The sequence below is a fragment of the Orcinus orca genome, chromosome 20, assembly GCF_937001465.1.
Source record: "Orcinus orca chromosome 20, mOrcOrc1.1, whole genome shotgun sequence".
Classification (NCBI taxonomy): Eukaryota; Metazoa; Chordata; class Mammalia; order Artiodactyla; family Delphinidae; genus Orcinus; species Orcinus orca.
Window position 1 is genome coordinate 51,953,140 of NC_064578.1, and position 17,496 is coordinate 51,970,635.

Sequence of the window (17,496 nt, forward strand, 5' to 3'; positions counted from 1 at the left end):
GCACAGAGTGAGAGGAAAGGACAGAGCTGGGGCGGTAGTGCAGAGAGAGACAGGATGAGTAGAGGGAGAGGTGAGAGAGGGAACTGGAGGTAGACGCCCCCGTGCACACACACACACACCCTCCCGCTACACACAAACACACACACACACACACACACACACACACACACACAGAGGCGCAGGAAGGAGGCGCAGTCCCGACGCACAGCAGGGTCTTTATTAAGGTGGGGCGGACAGGACGTTCAGGGCGCGTCCAGCACCAGCAGCTTGTGCATGTAGGAGTTCAGCCAGTGGCGGCGCTCTAGGGCGGCCAGCAGCCGCGCGCGCTCCCGGAAGGCCGCATCGTCCGCCAGCGCCAGGCTCCGACGCGACTGGGGGGTGGCCGGAACCGCCCAAGCCCGGCTGGGGGTGTGGAGTCTGCCGGGAGATGGAAAGAGGCGGTTTCCATGTGTCCGGGCCCGCCGCCCGCCACCTGTCCTCCCCGCGGTCTAACTCGAAGCCCTGTTACTGCACTGTCTGTGGAGTGGCTCAGTCTCTGTCCCCTGTCTCTCTGTTTCTCTGTGTGGGTCTCCGTCTCTGTGTTCACCACGTTCGGAGCCTCCTGAGTACAGAGACTGAGTCTGATGCACCTGTCCGGCCCCAGCGCCCTGCGCATGCCTGGCACACACCAAGACCCGATAAACCGTTGCTCAAGGAACAAACCCGTTCCTGCTTCGGCTCCTTTCAAGTCTCTCAAAGCCTTTTTCAGAATCCTTGTGTATCTCTTTGTCTTGCTGATTCCCTGTCCACCCCCCATCTCTGTCCTCTCTCTGGGTCTCTGTTCCCCCTTTCTGAGTCTCTGTTCCCCATTCTCTTTGGGTCTCTCCCCACCTCTCTTGAGTCCGCACCCTTCCTGGGAGACCTGGATGTCCTACGTACCTGAAGACCCCCGCGGGAGGCAGGGCGGCTCCTGAGGCGGTGCGGTGGCCCCAGGACACAAGTAGCAGCAGCAGCAGCAGCCGTGCTCGGGGGCTCCTGGGTACCTGGCGGGTCTCCATCACCTGTGGAGAGACAGGAAAGAGCTCAGTGAGGCCCGCGTCCTGGCCCAGAACCCCGACCCCACCATCCACCCACCCCCTGCAGCCCGTTTGCGGGGCCCCCTACCGCGCAGTGGGTTCCTGCAGTGAGGCTGGCAGCCCCCTTATATCGCCTCCACAACCCCCGCAGCGGGCAGTGACGCAGACCAGGGGGCTGGGGGCGCCAGGTCACCCCCCCACACCGGCTCATTAGGAGCCGCCAGCGATAATGAGGAGCCGGGGGTGGGGACCCCGCCGCTGCCTTAGCGGCCACCCACTAATTGGGACCAGGAGCTGGGACCTGAAGAGAATTGGGAGGGGGAGAGACAGACAGAGAAGTGGACACAGGGGGTGTGTCAGAGGGATAAAAATAGAGACCGGCGGAAGGACCATCAGAGCAGAAGCCAGAGACACAGAGAGAGAAAGAGAGACAGGGGGAAGGAGCAGAAGAGGGACTGATGGGGAGAAGCAGAGACACAAAGAGATGAAGTAACCATGACAGGGAAGGACAAAGACAGAATGACAGAGAAAAGGGAAGAGAGGAAGAAAGGGAGCAACAGAGGAAGAAAGAAGGGAAAAGGAAGGAAGAGAAAAAAGAGAGGGAAAGGGACCAAGAGAGCCAGCTAGAGATGGAGGAATGAGGGAAAGAGGACTCAGAACGACAGGAAATGGAAGGACAGCCAGCCTGGGCAGAGAGGTCCAGAGATGAATCCAGACAGTGAGAAAACCAGAAAGAAAGGGTGAGAAATGGGGGGAGAGGGTTGGTAGGAGAAAGCGAAGGATATGTGTGGGGGGAGGGACGGTGACGGCAGGTATAGTGACAGGCAAAATCAGGAAAGTCTTAGAGACACTGCAAAGAGGGGAAAGAGACAGACAAGGACCCTGACTACCCTGAGGATGTGTCCAAGCCCTTCCCGGGGAGGAACTTGGGGGTGTTGTGAAGATAAGGCCCAATCCCCCTAACACTGGCTCTTAAGAGGGTGCTGTCTACACAATGGAATGGTAGGCAAAGGTTGGGAAGTCCCAAAGGGCAGTAGCAATCTGAATCTCTGATTGACAGGACATGGGAACCTAGACTCCTAGTTCCCCAGAGAAGAGGGGAACAGAGCCTGGCTCTGGGAAACTGGATTCCTGGATCTGAGGGGAGAGGTCTGAGGGTCCCGACTCCTGGCTCTTGAAGTGGGAGGCTACCCGAGACCTGGCTTCTTGGGTTTGGGTGTAGGAGAGGGCAGAAGGCTGGGACTCCTGGCTTCACAGGGAGGAGAGCTTGGTTGGGCCACATCCCTCCACCAAATGATCCAGTCCCTAACTCCCTTCCCCGCTCCAGAGACAATGTCCCTTATCTCTGTCCCTTTAAAAGTTCAAACCTGTTGCTAGGATCCCAGGATCCCCAGGGTGGGGGTCAGGTGCGTCATGTGCACCCCTGGGACCCTACCTCCTGCCGCCCTGCCCAGAGCCATTCTGCAGCATTCACTGATCTCTGCATTCAGCTCTGCTCACCTGTTGTTATCTTGGACCCCACCGAGCAGGTAAGCGACCCCAAACCCCAAGTGACGCTGTCTCATTTGGGTGTACGCCCACCCCACCTCCACCTGACCACAGACCTAGGCATCTCTGCCCCAGACCAGCCCCTGAGACCTTGAGATCCCAGCTCCATCCTCAATAAACAGAAACCTGAGTCCTGCCGCACAGCTCTTTCCTCCTGAAGGCTGAGGAATCCAGACCCTTATACACCTATCTCCAGAGTTCCCAATTTCCTTCTAACTCAGGACCCAAGAGCTCCAGACACCCATTTCCTTCCTCCCCTGTAATCCAGCCCCCCTCCAAGCTTTGCTCCCTCAAAATTCTAGGCATCTGAACCTTCAAGCCTCTCTTTTCTAAAGAATTAGGAATTTAGACCCACATTTAGGGCCCTCCACCCTCTGGGAGCCAGGAGGCTGAACCCCCAGCTGCCTTCTTGACCAGGATCCAGGAGTCTCCCTCCTCCCCCAGTTACAGGCATTTAGGCCCCCTCCTCCCTCAAATCCAGACGTTCAGGCCCCCAGCCCCCAAGCCTTCCTTCTGAGCCTCCTCTAATGTAAACAACTGTTGAGTCAAGGTGTCCCCAGGGCCCTTGGAGAGGAAGAAATCCCCTGTTCCCCTCAGAGGTCTACACACTTCGAAGCCGAAGTCAAGGAGGTCTGGGGGCTTGGAAAGGTGTGTTTCTTTCCCAATTTTCCTGGGACCCCTTAGGGAAACAGATAAGGAAATTTACTGCGACTCCCAAGAAGCCCTGCGTCTCAGTCTCCCTTAGCTACGGCGGCTACCGCCTCACAGCCTTCAGGGAGTTGCAGGTGGCTTCTTTACCCGGCGCCCCGAGCTGGGCGGAGACGCGGTCTACCCGGAGACCAGTGGGCGTGGCCTCCGGCGTCGCCTCCCTGGCGACTTCTGGCTTTAACCCCTTCCTTCCCGCTCTCCCACTGCTACAGGTAAATTCCAGAGCTATGAAATCCTTCAGCCCGACCCTCCTGCTTCTCGTCTTTCTCTTCGCCTGGCTGGGTTCCAAGGCTGCCCCTTGGGCCTCACCGCCTGAGGGTTCCGACTTCTCGCGGATAGACCACCCCTCTCAGCCCTCCCCTCCTGCATCTGAAAATTCCACTCTCAATGGGCCTAACCCAGAATCCCCCAGGACTGCTTATCCTCAGCCCTGCAAGACACCTCATGCGGTTTCCCCTGAGCCCTCCCCCCTTGAATTCACTGAGACCCCCAACACTGACCTCCGAGAAAGCCCACACCCAGAGTCTCCTGAGGCCCCCAAACCTAACACACTCAACACCTCAGTATCAGAATCCCTGGACATCCTCCAAATTAAACCCTCCAAAATGACATATCCAGAACCTTCTGAGACCCCCAAACCTGACCCAACTGAAATTCCACACACAGAATTCCCTGAGACCCCCAAACCTAATTCCTTCAAAATTTCACACCCAGAATTTCCTGAAACCCCAAACACTGCCCCTACACAAACTCCACACCAAGAATCCCCAGAGATTTCCAAACATAGCTCCACTGAAATCTCACATGCAGAAGCCCCTGAGATCCCAAATCCTGACCCCACCAAGACCTTTGACCCCAGATCTCCAGAGACCCATGACCCTGACACCACTGAGAACCCAAATTCTGAATTCCTCCAGACACTCCATCCTGACCCTACTGAAACCCGCCACCCAGCGTCTCATGTAGGCCACAATCCCAACCCCACTGAAATTCCCCAAACAGAATTCCCCACTCCCCCCGCCAAGATGCAACAGAGATTCTCCCAGCCTCTGATCCTGAGATCTCCACTAGTCTTCCCCCAGAAACACCTACACCCTTCAAGGAAGAAGTTACTGCCCTGAATGAGCTGCCCCTGAATCCCAAATCAGAAACCCTTGCAGCCACCCAGCCCGACGCCCTTAAATTGCCCACCTCAGAATCTCCTGGGGCCGTTGACCTGAAAGTCCCCCAGAACTCTAGCCCTAAAGGGCCCGACACCCTTCCTCCCTCAGCCCAGATTGTGAGGTCCCCTGCTCCTCCAGGGCCCCCCAGTCAGCCGGCCCCTGTCACTCCGCGGGCCCCCCAGCGGCGCAGCCGAGGTGAGAGAGTCAACACTGTCATCGTGGTGGAGCGAGTGAAGGAGACTGGTGAGGGACTAGGGCCCGGACTCCTCGGTCTGAGGGAGGAGGGCCCTGGGAGCCGGACTCCTGGGTCGAAAGGATGAGAAGGCTGTAAGCCCCTCTTCGGAGTCTGAAGTGGGGAGGAGGCTGAGGGCTGGTACTGCAGGGTCTGAGGGAGGAGAGACTGGGGGCCGGGGCTCCCGGATCCAAGGAAGGAGGAGGGTGGCATCTGGATTCCTGGGTCTGAGGGTGGAGGGGGCTAGGAGTTTAGACTGCTGTTCCTGGGCCTCCTTCCTTCAGGTGTGACCCTAGTGGGGCGTCCCCCGGGCGAGGCAGGCGGGGCCCTGTGCCTATTCCTCGCCGGGACCGGGCTGCTTATTGGCATTTTCCTGCTCCTGTGGTGTCTCTACCGCCGGGCGGCTCGACACCGGCCCTTCGCACACCACCGGCTCCCAAACGACGGAGATGAACCGGGTGAGCCACCCCTGTAGCGTCCCGCTCCTTGAATGCCTGCACGTTTCCTTAACCTGGTTTCACCTGGCACTTCAGGGCGCCCTACCTAAAAGTACAGGTCCCCATCCAAGGTCAGTAGAAGCCCTGAACCCTCCAGGGTCAAGTTCTGCCCCCCAATCTTCTGAAATTTCACACACACATGTCCAGTTCCGCCCCCAGCCCAGCCGGGAGTTGCCGCACGCTCGGAGCCGCAGTTCCCTACAAGGCCCGCCCCTTCCCCCTCCAGGAGCGCGGCAGGCCCCGCCCCTGCTGCGTGGACGCCACGCCCCCTCGTCTATTCAGGGGTCCTTTAATTCGAAAACCCCGCTCCAATGGAAGGTCGGAATCCTCTTCCCTGTCTCCTCATTGGCCAGCGGCTCAGGAGAGGGGACAGGCCCCCTGTCAGCCTATGGATGACCTCGTTCCTTTGTCCCCACAGTTATGCATTTGGATGCCCCGAAGGACCCCTACAACCTCTACAACTTTTATGCGCCGGACGCCTGGGTCCCTTCACAAATCGCTACGAAGCAGCCACTGCCCACCCCCCCACTGCCACCCAAGCTGCCTCCGCCGTCCCGCGGGGGCCGCCCCCAGCGCCTGGAACCTCTCTCCCCCTCCACGCTCCCCAACAACTTCGTGTGAGCCCCTCAAGACCTGCTCCTTCCCCAGACGGAGGAAGGACCCAGAGGTCCTGTCCTCCTGGCCTGCTTTGCTACATAGGGGTCCTCTAGGATAGAGGGTCCTACACGCAGAGATAGATGCTTTAGATATCTGTGGAAAACATATTCTGAGGACGAATAAATCATGTGTTCCCACAGCTAGACAACTCCTCTGGCCTAAGTCCTGGGGGAGGAGAGTGGTTGGGGTCCTAGAATCCCGGATGTGAGGAGGGAGGAGGCTGGGGGCCTGGACTCCTGGGTGTCAGGGAGAAGCGTGTTGGGGACTCCCAAGGCCAATGACGACTGGGTGTGTACACCAAAGCATTTTATTGGGAGAGGGGCAGGGCAGGATTTACAATCACAGAGACAGAGACACAAAGACACAACCCTGCCCCGGGGAAAAGCACCCCTTTTCCCCAGCCCCATTCCCTTTCCTGGGATTCTGTGACTTCTCCTATGTGTGTTCCCCAAATTCTAAGCCGAAATAGGGGAATCTGAGAGGGGAAGGATCCCAGATTTGGAGTCATTTAGCCCCTGAGGGAGGCAACAAATGGCCACTGAGAAAATGAGGGCAGTTTGAAACCACCCAGAAGAATAAAGTGCAAGGAATTGGGGGGAAGAGGAGCGTCTTGAAACCACCATGGGAAAGTTCAATGCCGGTGGCTTCAAACCATTGAGTTGATGGACTTGAGCAGCCACTATTTAGACCTGAAAACCGTGTCAGAAAAAGTGCATGGGAGTGAAGAGAGGCATACTGTTAAAACTGCCATTTTGGTTGTTTCCCTAGGTATTGTGCTAAGCTAGGGAGAAGGTCTTGGGGAATTTGGTGCTGCAGCAGAATATGCTGGTGGAGGGAGGGGTGAAGCCGGGGGGGGGGGGGGGTGCTTGAAACTGCCATTTCCCCTCAGAAACGCTGGTGAGAATCAATCCCTAGTATGGCAGGGATGGGTGATTAGGTAAACCAACTTGGAAAATGCAGAATAGAGTTGGGAGAGATTTGAAACTTCTAGAGGAAGACCTTGAATTTTTCTGAAAGGGGAGGGGGGGCTGAGTAATCTCAGGGCTTAGCCTGAGAGTCCCTGGGGTTCAAGGAAAGGGGGAGGTGCCCAAAACCACAAGAGAGAGTGAGAGATTGAACGGTCCATTCAAATAAAGCCCTGAAAGGAGAGATTTGAAACCACTGAGGCAGAAAAAGTGGAGAAGGGAACCTTTAGGGGAATTTGGGTATCCTTGAAACTGCCAGTCTGCAGCTTCACTACCCCTGAGAGGCATTTGGGAGGGGAAGAGGATTTGACAGCACTGGGAACAAGGGAGAGTGCTTCTTGGGCCTGAGGCAGGACAGAGAGGACTGGGGTTCCTTGACACTGTCACTCAGGCCAGAGATGTGTGGAATGGAGGTCCTGGAAACTGCCATCCAGTGGGAGGCACATGGTCAGTAGTCCCGGACAGGGGGTGGGGGTCTTGGGGGTTGAACTGTGCTGTGTGTAGCTCCGTAGGAGGGAGGGGGAGCAGGGGGTGCCCCGGGGGGCTCAGCCTCATCCTCCATTTCGCTTTCGTCACTGCCAGCCAGCTGGTCGTGGCCAACAAAGCCACATTTCTCTTCGCTCATCTCCTCAGGCTCCGCCCACGGCTGCTTCTCTCCGGAAGCGAAGACCCCGTAGAAGATAACTCCTCCATAGTGCACCAGGGAGGCAATGAGGAACACGTACTGCCACTCCTCCCGAGTCTGGGGAGGGGACAATGGTGAGGTGAAGTCAGAGGACAGAGAAACAGGAGGTGGAGAGAGAACCTGAGTGGGGCGGGGCGGGGGGGGAGGGAGGCCCAGAGAAAGGGAGACCGAGATCCAGAAAGAGGCTGAAAGAGACCCAGAGAGGGCAGGGATGGAGCCCAGGGAGGGTGATGCACGTCAGGAAGGTAATATACACAAATTTGGAGGGCAAGTGGGTCAGGGCCCGTGCACGGACCTTGTGCTTAGTCATGGCACCCACGATGATGGGGCACACCATGCCGGACAACGTGCCCACGCCGTTGGAGATGCCCATGAGGATGCTGGCATAGCGCGGGGCGATGTCCAGGTGGTTCACGTTGAACCCTGGCGAGGCGAGCCAGGAGACGTCACAGCCGATTCTCGCTCGAGTGACTCCTCCCGCACCCCTACCTCCCCCTCCCCGCCGTTTTGCTCTTTCGAGTCAATCTTTTGCGAGGCTGGGAAGTCCCCTTCCTGAGCCAGGAAGTTCCCCACAGAGGTGACCAGAGTTCCCCCGAGGGGCGGATCGGCGGTTCTCACCGGAGATGGCGAAGCCGCTGAAGCCCACTGCGAGGACCAAGAAGGAGATGGCCACGCCCTTGGAGTGCGAGTAGCCGACCACCAGCAGCAGCGTGGCTTCCATGCCAAAGCCTACAGAGAGCCGCTTATCTGAGCGCAGGCCGCCCCACGCCTCTCCAGACCCGTTCCCGCCGCAGCCGACCCCTATTCGCCCCAGTCTGGGCATTTCCACGCCTGTCCCTGGCTTTGTTCCCCATTCTGTCCGCGCCCGCCCTAACCAAGCCCTCACCTCCCCAGTGCCTGGCCCTTGACCACGCGCACAGGCTCGCCGCCCCGACCTGGCCCTCCGTGGCCCCACCCACTGACTAGGCCACGCCCTGAAGACGCAGGGTCCAGGCCCCACCCAGGCACCTTCGCACCTTCCCTCTCTGTCCCTATTCATTACACTCTGACCTTTGTCTCTCCAGGTCCCCCCTCTTCATCACCCAGTTCCCATCCTACTCTGGCCAGCCTCGTATAGACCCCGTCCTTCCAGACCCAACGTGGTCTCGCCTTTGCTCCACCTGGACGGCCATACCTGCCTTGCCCTTCTACCCCTCGGCCCCTGAGGCTGCCACCTGCCATTCTGTTCCAGCCAAGTCTGGTCTCACTCTGGCTCAGCCTTTTTGGACGCGCCCCTGTGCACGCCCTCTGACCTCTGCCCCTTCCCCAGAGTCCGGCCCCCTAGATCTGCCCCACGGCGCTCTGCCCCTCCCAGGCTGTCCCAGACCAGATCCAGGCCCCGCCCCACTCACCCCCACAGTTCATCAACTTGCGCACGTTGGTGGTGGACATGATACGGCGGCTCCTGAGGAAGTCAGCGATCTGGCCTCCAATGGGCACGATGATAGTCATGACCAGGTGAGGCAGCGCTGACACCAGGCCCACCTGCGCCAGCGGGTGTACAGGGAGGGGGCTCAGGGGCCACAGGCCCGGGGTCTCCACGGCTCAGGTACCACTGGCTCCTCCCTGTGCCCCGTTCCAACCCCTTGGGATCCAGGTCCCTCTCCTTCTCCCCTCAACCCCCGCCGCTCCCTCAGCATCCTCCTTTCTGGGCCCAACCTTGCTGATCTCAAAGCCGAACACTTCTTCGAAGTAGGCGGGCTGGGAGATAAGAAGCAAGTAGAACGTCCAACTGCGGCAGAAGTTGGCCACGATAATGGCGTAAACTGGCATGGACGTGAAGAAGCGCCGCCAGGGTGTGTTAAACTTCTGTGATGGGCGAGAGGAGGGACGGCTAAGACAGAGAGCAGGGCTGGGCGCTCTCCGTGTCCCTATAGGGCTCCCGCTGTAGTCCCGCAGAGACCCAGGTTTCCCTATCTCACTAAAACCTCCAAGGACGCAGGGTCGCCAGCCTGACCACGTCCCCATGGGAACGTTGGCGTCCTAGCCTCACAGTAACACTTCAGGGATGCAGGGGTCCCGACTCTACAGTGGCCCTCAGGTTGGCAGGTGTCCGGAGACCACGATGACCTTCAGAGACTCATAAATGTGGACCCAAGAGTCTCTTTCCATCCAATTACGCCCCCTAATTCTAGCCTCACCCACCCCAAGGTCTAAGCAAAACCTCACATTCTAATCCGCCTCTTCAGGTTTAACCACGCCCATCAGTGGTTCCGCCCACCTGGCCACCTAGCCCTGCCCTCAGCACCTGCTATTGCCGTTCTCTCCGGGCTTTAACCCCGCCTCCTAGGTTCTAGCTCCATCCACCTTGCGTTCCCATCAAGTCTCCTCTAAATGTCTATGGAAGCCCACCAAGATCTACATGCAGTGCGGGTTCAAAGCCCATTTTTTTCCTGCGTCCCCGCCTCGATATCTCTCCTCTCCCCACCACGCCCCCGCCCCGCAGGTTTGGGCCCGGACCGTGACGGGGTTCATGAGTTTGGCGCTCTCGCCGATGGCGTCCTCGATGTACTTGCGCTCCTCCTCGGAAATGCTAGGGTGCAGCGCCGGAGACTCGTAGGAGACAAGCAGCCAGAACAGGTACCAGAATATCCCGAAGCTGCCTGGGGGGGGTCAGGAGGGGGATGGAAGCGAGGTGACGACCGGCCTCTCTCTGCCCCAGCGCCACCCGGACCCAGGCGTCCGGGCCCCTCACCGTAGACGTAGAACACAGAGCTCCATCCTGAGTACTGCACCAGGACCCCGGCGAGAGGCATCGCGACCACTGCCCCAGCATAGGAACCTATGGGGGATGATACAGGATGGAGAAGAGTCCCATTCTCCCTCAAATGCAATAGAGCGGATTCCCAGCCCCCACCTTTCTGGGACACAGATGCACAGGCCACAGCCCCTCCTCCCTCAGATACTTCAGTCTGGGTCACCAGCCCCCTCCTCTCTCAGACCCGGGAGTCCAAGCCCTCAATCCCCTCCTTCCTCAGACCTAAGAGTCCATACTCCAGCCCCCTACATCTCCAGACTCACAAGGCTGGATCCCAGCCCCTTCCTCTCACCGCAAAAGGCTGTTGTTGCCAGGCGACTCCTCTCTAAGGGCGGGGCCCATTTGCTCCAGATCCCGTGGCAGGCGGGGTACGTGACCCCCTAGGGAGGAGAAAGCCAAAGTCAACGAGAAGAGGCGGAGCTAGAACGGCGGCGGGGGTCATAGGGAGCGGAGCTTTACCTCTACCAACCCCTGCAGGATCCTCACGAAGATGACACAGCCATAGTGGACACGGGCAGCCGAGGGGATCAACATGTTTAGAGTGGAGGTAGCCACAATAGCAAAGCCAAAAACCCTGATAGGAAGAGTTTGTGGTCCGAGAAAAAAGTCCAGCTATCCCGCCATACCTAGGATTCTGCCCTTTCCTCCCACAGCAGGCGAGGCCCTGCGCCCCCCGAACCCCAGGCCCCACCTTCTCTGTGACCCCCACCTTCCACAATCACAAGCCCCGCCTTTCTCTAGGACCCCGGTCCAGAACCCAGGCTCCTCCCATTTTCCCGGAGTCAGACCCCAAATGCAAGGCCAAACCCTCTAGCTCCACCCACACTGCCGCCCACTTTGAGACCCCACCCCATACCTGTTGGCTGCGAATTTTTGGCAAATAAATCCTCCAGGAATCTGGGTGACAATGTAGCCCCAGAAAAAGGAGCCGTGTATGAGGCCAACAGTCTCTGGATCCCAGGTGAACTGAGCTTGCTGTGGGCCAAAAGTCACATCAAACCAGCATCGCTGCCCCAGGTTCTGCTCCTCCACCAATCAGCACCCACAGACAGTCCCTCATCCAATCAGCAACAAGGATCCCCTCTCGCCTTCAAAACACCTGCCAATCAGATCTCGTGCCACCTACCCCCAACTCTGCTCCTCCATGTTGCTGGGACCGCACTACCTTAGCAGTGGGGCCTGTTGCTGCCTAGAAGCCTAGCTCTGCCTGTTTCCCTGTCTCAGGGTCCCTTCTCTGAATGTCTAGGGGCCCATATATGGGGGTGGGGATTCTTTCTCCACTTTTAACCAATGTACAAACCGTTTACTGATTGACCAGGATGGGGTCTAGGCAGGGACAAGAAGTAGCCAAAGGGTCGGGCCTGATTGGAAGGGAACAAGGGGTCGGTAGGCCACAGCCCAAATCAGGAATTTTTTTCTGAGGCAGGGTCATGGCCTATACCGAATTAAAATAGGGAGAAAGTCTGAAATGAGGCGGGGCTTTAGGTAACGACCAGAGCAGATGGGGGAGGGATTTAAGCAGCGGTGGAACTTCAGAAAATACAGAATCAAAATTCACGGTGGAGCCTGAGTTGCGCCTGGGATTAAGATGCAACACTGGAACAGTTGTGGGACGCAGGTGTAGTAAAGTTGCTAGGAGGCCCAAAATGGAGCAGGGGCAACACATAGGGAACCTAATGACCGGCAGTCTGCATTTTGAAATCAGAGACCTGAAACAAATAGGGGCGGAGGTTCATTTAGATAGGGGCGGGGCTTAGGAGCCCCGAGATGAGATGGAGCTGAGGGGGCAGCACAAATGGGCGGGGCTACTCAGGCTGTGGTGTGGAAGGGGCGTGGTGTGGGCGAGTGTGACGTCATCAGAGGGCGTGGGCAGTGTTATCAGCAGCCTGAGGTAGCGCCCGCCCTGAGCTACCTGCACCACCACGTGGCCCCCGCGGTGGGTCGTGCTGTTGTTGACCATGGAGACAATGGCCACGCCCAGGTTGCAGCGGATACCGAAGCTGATGCAGAAGCCCAGGCCGCTCATGATGGCGATAATGTAGCGGCGAGGGAGACCAAAGCAGGTGCAATCCACGACCGGCGGGTCCCGGGTCTGCGTCGTCACCGGGCGCCCATCAGCACTCAGCTCCAGCGTCTCTGCACCTTCCTGCCGCTTCTCCAGAAGACTGAGAGGCAGCAAGGGTCAGACACGGACGTCCAGTCCCCAGCCCCCTCCGTCCCCAGCCCCCTCCTCCCATGACACAACAGTCCAGGGCAAAATCTGCTTTTCAAGACCCGGGATTCTAAGCCTGCATTCCCTCTTTTCCCAGAAGTCCAGCCCCTGACTCCCTTCTTCCCCTCTGGATCCAGGAATCTGGACCTCAGTCTCAATTTCCCTCAGATGAGGAATTCGCACCCTCAGGCCCTTCCTCCCTAAGACTCGAGCGGGGAACTCCTCAGTTCCTTTCTCCCCCAGCCATGTCACCTCTTGACTCAGTTGTTTTAGACCCAGGCTACCCTTTGCGATCCAAAACCCTGTGACCTCAGCCCTCCCCGCCAAGGTCCAGAGACACTCTCCAGCCCCCTCTTCCAGATATGAGCCTGTTTGAGGAAGCAAAAGGCGCTAAGGAGATGCTTCAGCAAAGGTGTCAAAAGAACAGATGCTTCTCAGCCACGTCTGCTATATATACGGTCCCCCCTCCTCCCCTGCCCCCTGTGGCACGCCCTTCCCTGCTTCCAGGCACCAGTTGTGGGCCTGACATCCAACTGACTCCATTCAGCCACTGAAAGCCCATTCCCAGGGATTGGGGGTGCAGAGATGTCCAGGGCACTGGAATCCAGCAGCCCAGCTGGATATCCCTGGAGAGCCTTGAGTTCAGGCTGTCAGCCTAGGGGGTAGGGAGGAGGAGTGGTGGGAGGTGTCCTGGCAAGGGACAGATGGCCCTGGTAGGGGGATTGGCTCAGTCCCCAGCGAGGCTCTCGCCCCCGCCTGTTCTGGATCCAGGATTGAGTCTGTGATGACGTATAGGGTACTTGGAGGGCCACCTGAAATCCAGAGAGAGGCTGCAGGGAGAAAGAGGTGCCCTGAGACAGGTGTGGAAAGAATCAAAGGGAGGGCTACAGAGACAGGGTGGGGAGCGCAGAGGCTGAGAGAAAGAGGGTCAGAGACACAGAGGAAGGAGAGAGACCCAGAGAGAAGGGGACAGATATCCAGACAGAGACAGACATCCAGTCAAGAAGAGAATAAGACAGGGGCAGAGACCCTGAGAGAAGGTGGGGGACAGAACAAAGACCCTGAGAAGGAAAGGGACAGAAACCCAGAGAGGGACCCAAAGTCAGGTGAGGACAGAAACCCAGGAGAGAGAACATAGAGGCAGAGACCCAGAACGCTGAGAGAAAGATAGAGAGACTATAGGAGCGTGAGGAGAGACAGACTAGGGATATGACTTGTGAGGTGCGGCCCCACTCCGAGGCGGGTAGGCAGCCAGGGGATCGGGCTGGATCCCAGGAAAGGGCTAGAACAGATGGAGGCGAGGGAGACTGGGACGGGGGAGGAAAGAACAGCCAGACGGTCTGGGAGGAGGCGGGTGGAAGAGATGAGAACAGCAGCCCTCCCCATCCTAGAACTTAAGGAAGTGGAGGAGGGGGTTAAGAAACAGGGGGTGGGTGGAGAAAACGACGGGGGAGCTGACAGAACCTGGGGGGATGCGGAATGAGACCCTGAGCAGAGAGTTAGAGAGAGGGGAATGGAAGTCCCCAGAACGAATAGCACAGGGTGGTAGGGACTGCCCCCCCATCAGAACAGGCCAGCCAATGAGATTAGAATTGGACCCAGGTTGCTCTCACATGCTATTTGACTCTGAAACTCAAGATATGATTGCAGCCCCTGAAATGTGATATTCATTGCTAATACTAGGACATAGATCTTAGATCAAGGCTTTCTAAACCGAAGGAGGCAGTCTCAGTATTCCATACCTATAAAATGGGGGCAGGAGTAGAATGTGAGGTTACAAAGAGGGAACTTCAAGGTGATATTATCATTTCAGAAGAAGAGAACCAGGGATGTAGAGATGAAGGTGGCCCCAATGCTTCACAGAGGACAAGAACAGAGAGGGGAGACGCTGGATGGGGTCTCTTTCCCTCTCTGGAGGCCTGGAACTCAGGTCTAGGGACTTGGTGGTGAGGAAAAGCAGCACTTAGGAGGCAGGTAACCAAAATGAAAACGGTGTCTCAACCTCCCTCTCTGGGTCTCTGCCTCTGCTTCTGCAGATTCTCAGTCCACTCCCCTCTCCCCCCTCCCAGGTCTCTGTCCTCTTATATCCCTTCGGTTCTCCCTTATCTTCGTATTGTACAACTGAGGAGACTGAGGCTCAGGAAGCGGAAGTACCATGTCCAAGGTCACATACAAGAGTAGCAATGGGGCCTGATCACTTCCTGGCCCTCAGCATCACCCCTCCCAAGGCCTGGCTCTCAGAAAGGAGGCATTTTGGCTCCTGTCTCTCCTGTATTCCCCTTCCCCCCGCCTTGTCCTTGTCCCAAGTCACCTGGGTTACCGTGTGTTTCCTGGTCTGAGGGAGTTTTCCACCCACTCCAGCATCACTCATCTCGAGGAAGTCTGCAGCCTCCATCCCAGACTTGGTAGGGAGACTGACCTGGGTTCGAATGATGCCATATTTACTCAGCCATTGTTTTCCCCCCCTTTTCCAAGTGTGCCTCAGTTTTCCCAGCTTTGTCTAGAGGATTAAAAGGAATCAGGGTGTTATGTCCAATACAGGGCATTCCCCCCCTCTCACCAACCATCAAAGTGAACCCCAGGATTCAGATGCTCTTCTGGGCTCAAACTCCTTGGTGACTGTCCTGGTGGGAGCCCTGAACTCTGGGGTCTGTAGGGGCTCAGAAGGCAGCTCAGAGAGGTGACAGTAAGGCAGAGACAGATGGAGAGAAACCCAAACACAGAGAAGCTGAGAAACGGAGACTGAGGGAGAGCGCCTGAGAAACACATCCCTCCCGCTGCCGTCCCCCTTCCCAGCCCCTCCACCAGCACGTCTCTCTCCCTCTCCTGACTTCACACTGATGTATTTTGAGAAACTCGTGAAAGGAGGTGAGAAAAAGGGTGGGGAGGGGCTGGAAGATTAGGAAAAGAAGGGGTGAGGTTATCTCATCTCCCCACCCCTCTCCCATCACTGTCATCCTCCTGCCCCCTCCCTTCTGTCCAGCTTTTTTCCCATCTCTCACGTTACTGGAGGGTGGGGTAACTTTGGAGCTAGGAGGTGATCTGCAGCAAGCAGGACTAGTGTTAGAGAAGGACTCGCATGGTCTAGTGAGCTGGTCAATCAAAGATGGGATCAGAGCTGTGGGCCAAGGGGACCCAAGGGTCTGAGGGAATGGCGGCAGGGGCATGGTACTGATGAGGCCATCTCCTCCCCGCACTGTGGCCAGATATTTTTAGGCTTCTCCGCAGCTGAGTAATTTCTCTGACTTGGAGCCAGGGCTGGGGTTGGGGGTGAGGGACTCAGGAGAGGTGTCCAGACTGCTCTGGGGACACCCAGGTCACTGGGGTCATCTCCTTGGCTGGAAGGAGGTCTCTCTGAGCTCTAGCCTGTACCCTTTGGGAAGTCTGTCTTACCCCAGGAGCCTAATTTTTGGCCGGCAACTCCCTTCTCCACTAGAGACCCAGGATACCCTGGCTTCTTCCTCCCAGCTTAACTCTCCTCAAGGACAAGGACCAATGGGCCCCAATCCGATTTAGCTTCAGATTAAGCCCTCAGAGATGGAAATTGACAAACACACAGAGATGGAGAGACCCGGGGTGGAGAAATAAAAACCCAGAGAGGGTCAGAGACCCAAAGGAGAGGGTCAGAGACCCTAGGGCAGGGAGTTGGGGGACAGAGATTCAGAGAGAGAGCGACAAAGACCTAGACAGAGGGATTGTAGAGAACTAGTGAGAGCAATGGCCAGACAGCGGGACAGACTCAGAGATAAAAGGAAACAGAGACCTAGAGAGAAGGAACAGAGATCTCAAGAGAGGAGCCAGAGAGAAGATAGGTGAACGGAGACCCAGAAGCGGGGGAGGGAGTCAGAGACCCAAACGAGGGGGATATATAATCCCAGAGAAAAGAGCAGAGCCTGGGATGGGGTGGGGCGCAGAAGAATGATGGATGAGACAAGACTAGGGAGAGCGGCGCCGTCGGAGACTGAGGGAGAAAGCTGGACAGATGGGTGCCCCCCCACCCATGGGTATCGTCTGTCTAGCTGTCCGACTGCGCCCAGGTGGGAATGAGCGTCCTCCTCGGACCCTAGCGCTCTTCCCCGCCCAGGACCCCCACCGTGCTCACCGGTGCAGCCTCCCGAGGGCACGACCCGCCAGCTTCCGAAACTCCTCCTGGCGGAACTCCATGGTGGCTGCCCCTGCTGCTGGTCCCTCCCCCCCCCGCCGATCCCCCCGCCCGCGGGCCCGGGCGGCCGCGTCCGGGTACCCGGGGTCCGCCCCGGCCCGGCCGGCCCCGCAGCTCCGCTCGGGGGGAAGGAGGCTGCGAGTGCGGGCTGTCTGGGGGCTGTCACTGGACTCAGCGTCGGGGGTGGGGTGGGGCAAGGAGAGGCCCCGCCCATCCATGCTAGACCCGGCCCCTTGTATTCTAATCCCGCCCACCTTTCGCAGCTCCCCATGCCGGTTCGTGCCCCGCCCTTCCACTCCAAGACCACGCCTCTGGGTTCTGAACTCACTTGTCTGGGTTGTATCGCCCCCAGTTCTGTTCCTTCCCGGAGTTACTCCCCACTCATCCATCCCCCACCAGCTCCTTCTACCCAAGATTTTCTCTCCTCCCCATCTGAGATTTGCTCCCCCCAATTCATTCCCCCTAATTTCGTCCCCGCATTTTCATCCCCTACAGTTTCATCTTCCTCTGAATTTCCTTTGCGTTTCATCCTCCCAGCCCTATCCCTCCGAATTTCTGTGCCCTTCAGTTCCACATCCTGCCCAGCGCCCTCCATCCCCAGGCCGCCATATCCTCAATTCCAACTTTCTCATTCAGAGGGTTCTTTTCTCATTCAGGGAATTCCTTCCCCCGCCCTAGATTCCAATCCCCATTTCGATACACCCATTGTCCCTTCTAGTTCTTCCCCATCCAGTTTCTTCGCCCTTGACTCCCATCCATCTGTTTCCATTTTCCCCTTTTGAATTTCATGTCCCTCCAGTTCTATTTCCCCTCTA

At 57.7% G+C, this 17,496-nt stretch overlaps 3 protein-coding genes across 4 annotated transcripts; 1 reads left to right on the forward strand and 2 right to left on the reverse strand.

The window, feature by feature from the left end:
- On the reverse strand, positions 1–1,037 carry PTH2 (parathyroid hormone 2). Its single transcript, XM_004271047.3, has 2 exons — positions 919–1,037; positions 1–417 (listed from the first exon to the last, which is right to left on the reverse strand). Exons 1-2 carry the CDS (start codon positions 1,035–1,037, stop codon positions 243–245), a joined length of 294 nt encoding a protein of 97 aa, XP_004271095.1. The 3' UTR covers positions 1–242.
- A 2,501-nt stretch (positions 1,038–3,538) lies between these two features.
- Positions 3,539–5,824, forward strand: GFY (golgi associated olfactory signaling regulator). Its single transcript, XM_012533545.3, is given in 4 exon segments — positions 3,539–4,325; positions 4,328–4,717; positions 4,991–5,164; positions 5,622–5,824. Coding segments are annotated over 4 exon segments (1,554 nt in total).
- A 325-nt stretch (positions 5,825–6,149) lies between these two features.
- SLC17A7 (solute carrier family 17 member 7) lies at positions 6,150–17,044 on the reverse strand. Of its 2 annotated transcripts, XM_033430468.2 has the most exons (13): positions 16,622–16,723; positions 14,831–14,938; positions 12,220–12,472; positions 11,164–11,282; positions 10,767–10,881; positions 10,600–10,687; positions 10,245–10,331; positions 10,010–10,152; positions 9,209–9,358; positions 8,902–9,034; positions 8,129–8,239; positions 7,806–7,933; positions 6,150–7,567 (listed from the first exon to the last, which is right to left on the reverse strand). In XM_033430468.2, the coding sequence occupies exons 3-13, from the start codon at positions 12,331–12,333 to the stop codon at positions 7,274–7,276; spliced, it is 1,482 nt and encodes a 493-aa protein (XP_033286359.1). In that variant the 5' UTR covers positions 12,334–12,472; positions 14,831–14,938; positions 16,622–16,723; the 3' UTR covers positions 6,150–7,273. The 2 variants fall into 2 exon arrangements, with proteins under 2 accessions (XP_033286359.1, XP_004271094.3); XM_004271046.3 differs by lacking the exon at positions 14,831–14,938 and having other exon boundaries at positions 16,622–17,044.
- Between the last annotated feature and the right edge of the window lie 452 nt (positions 17,045–17,496).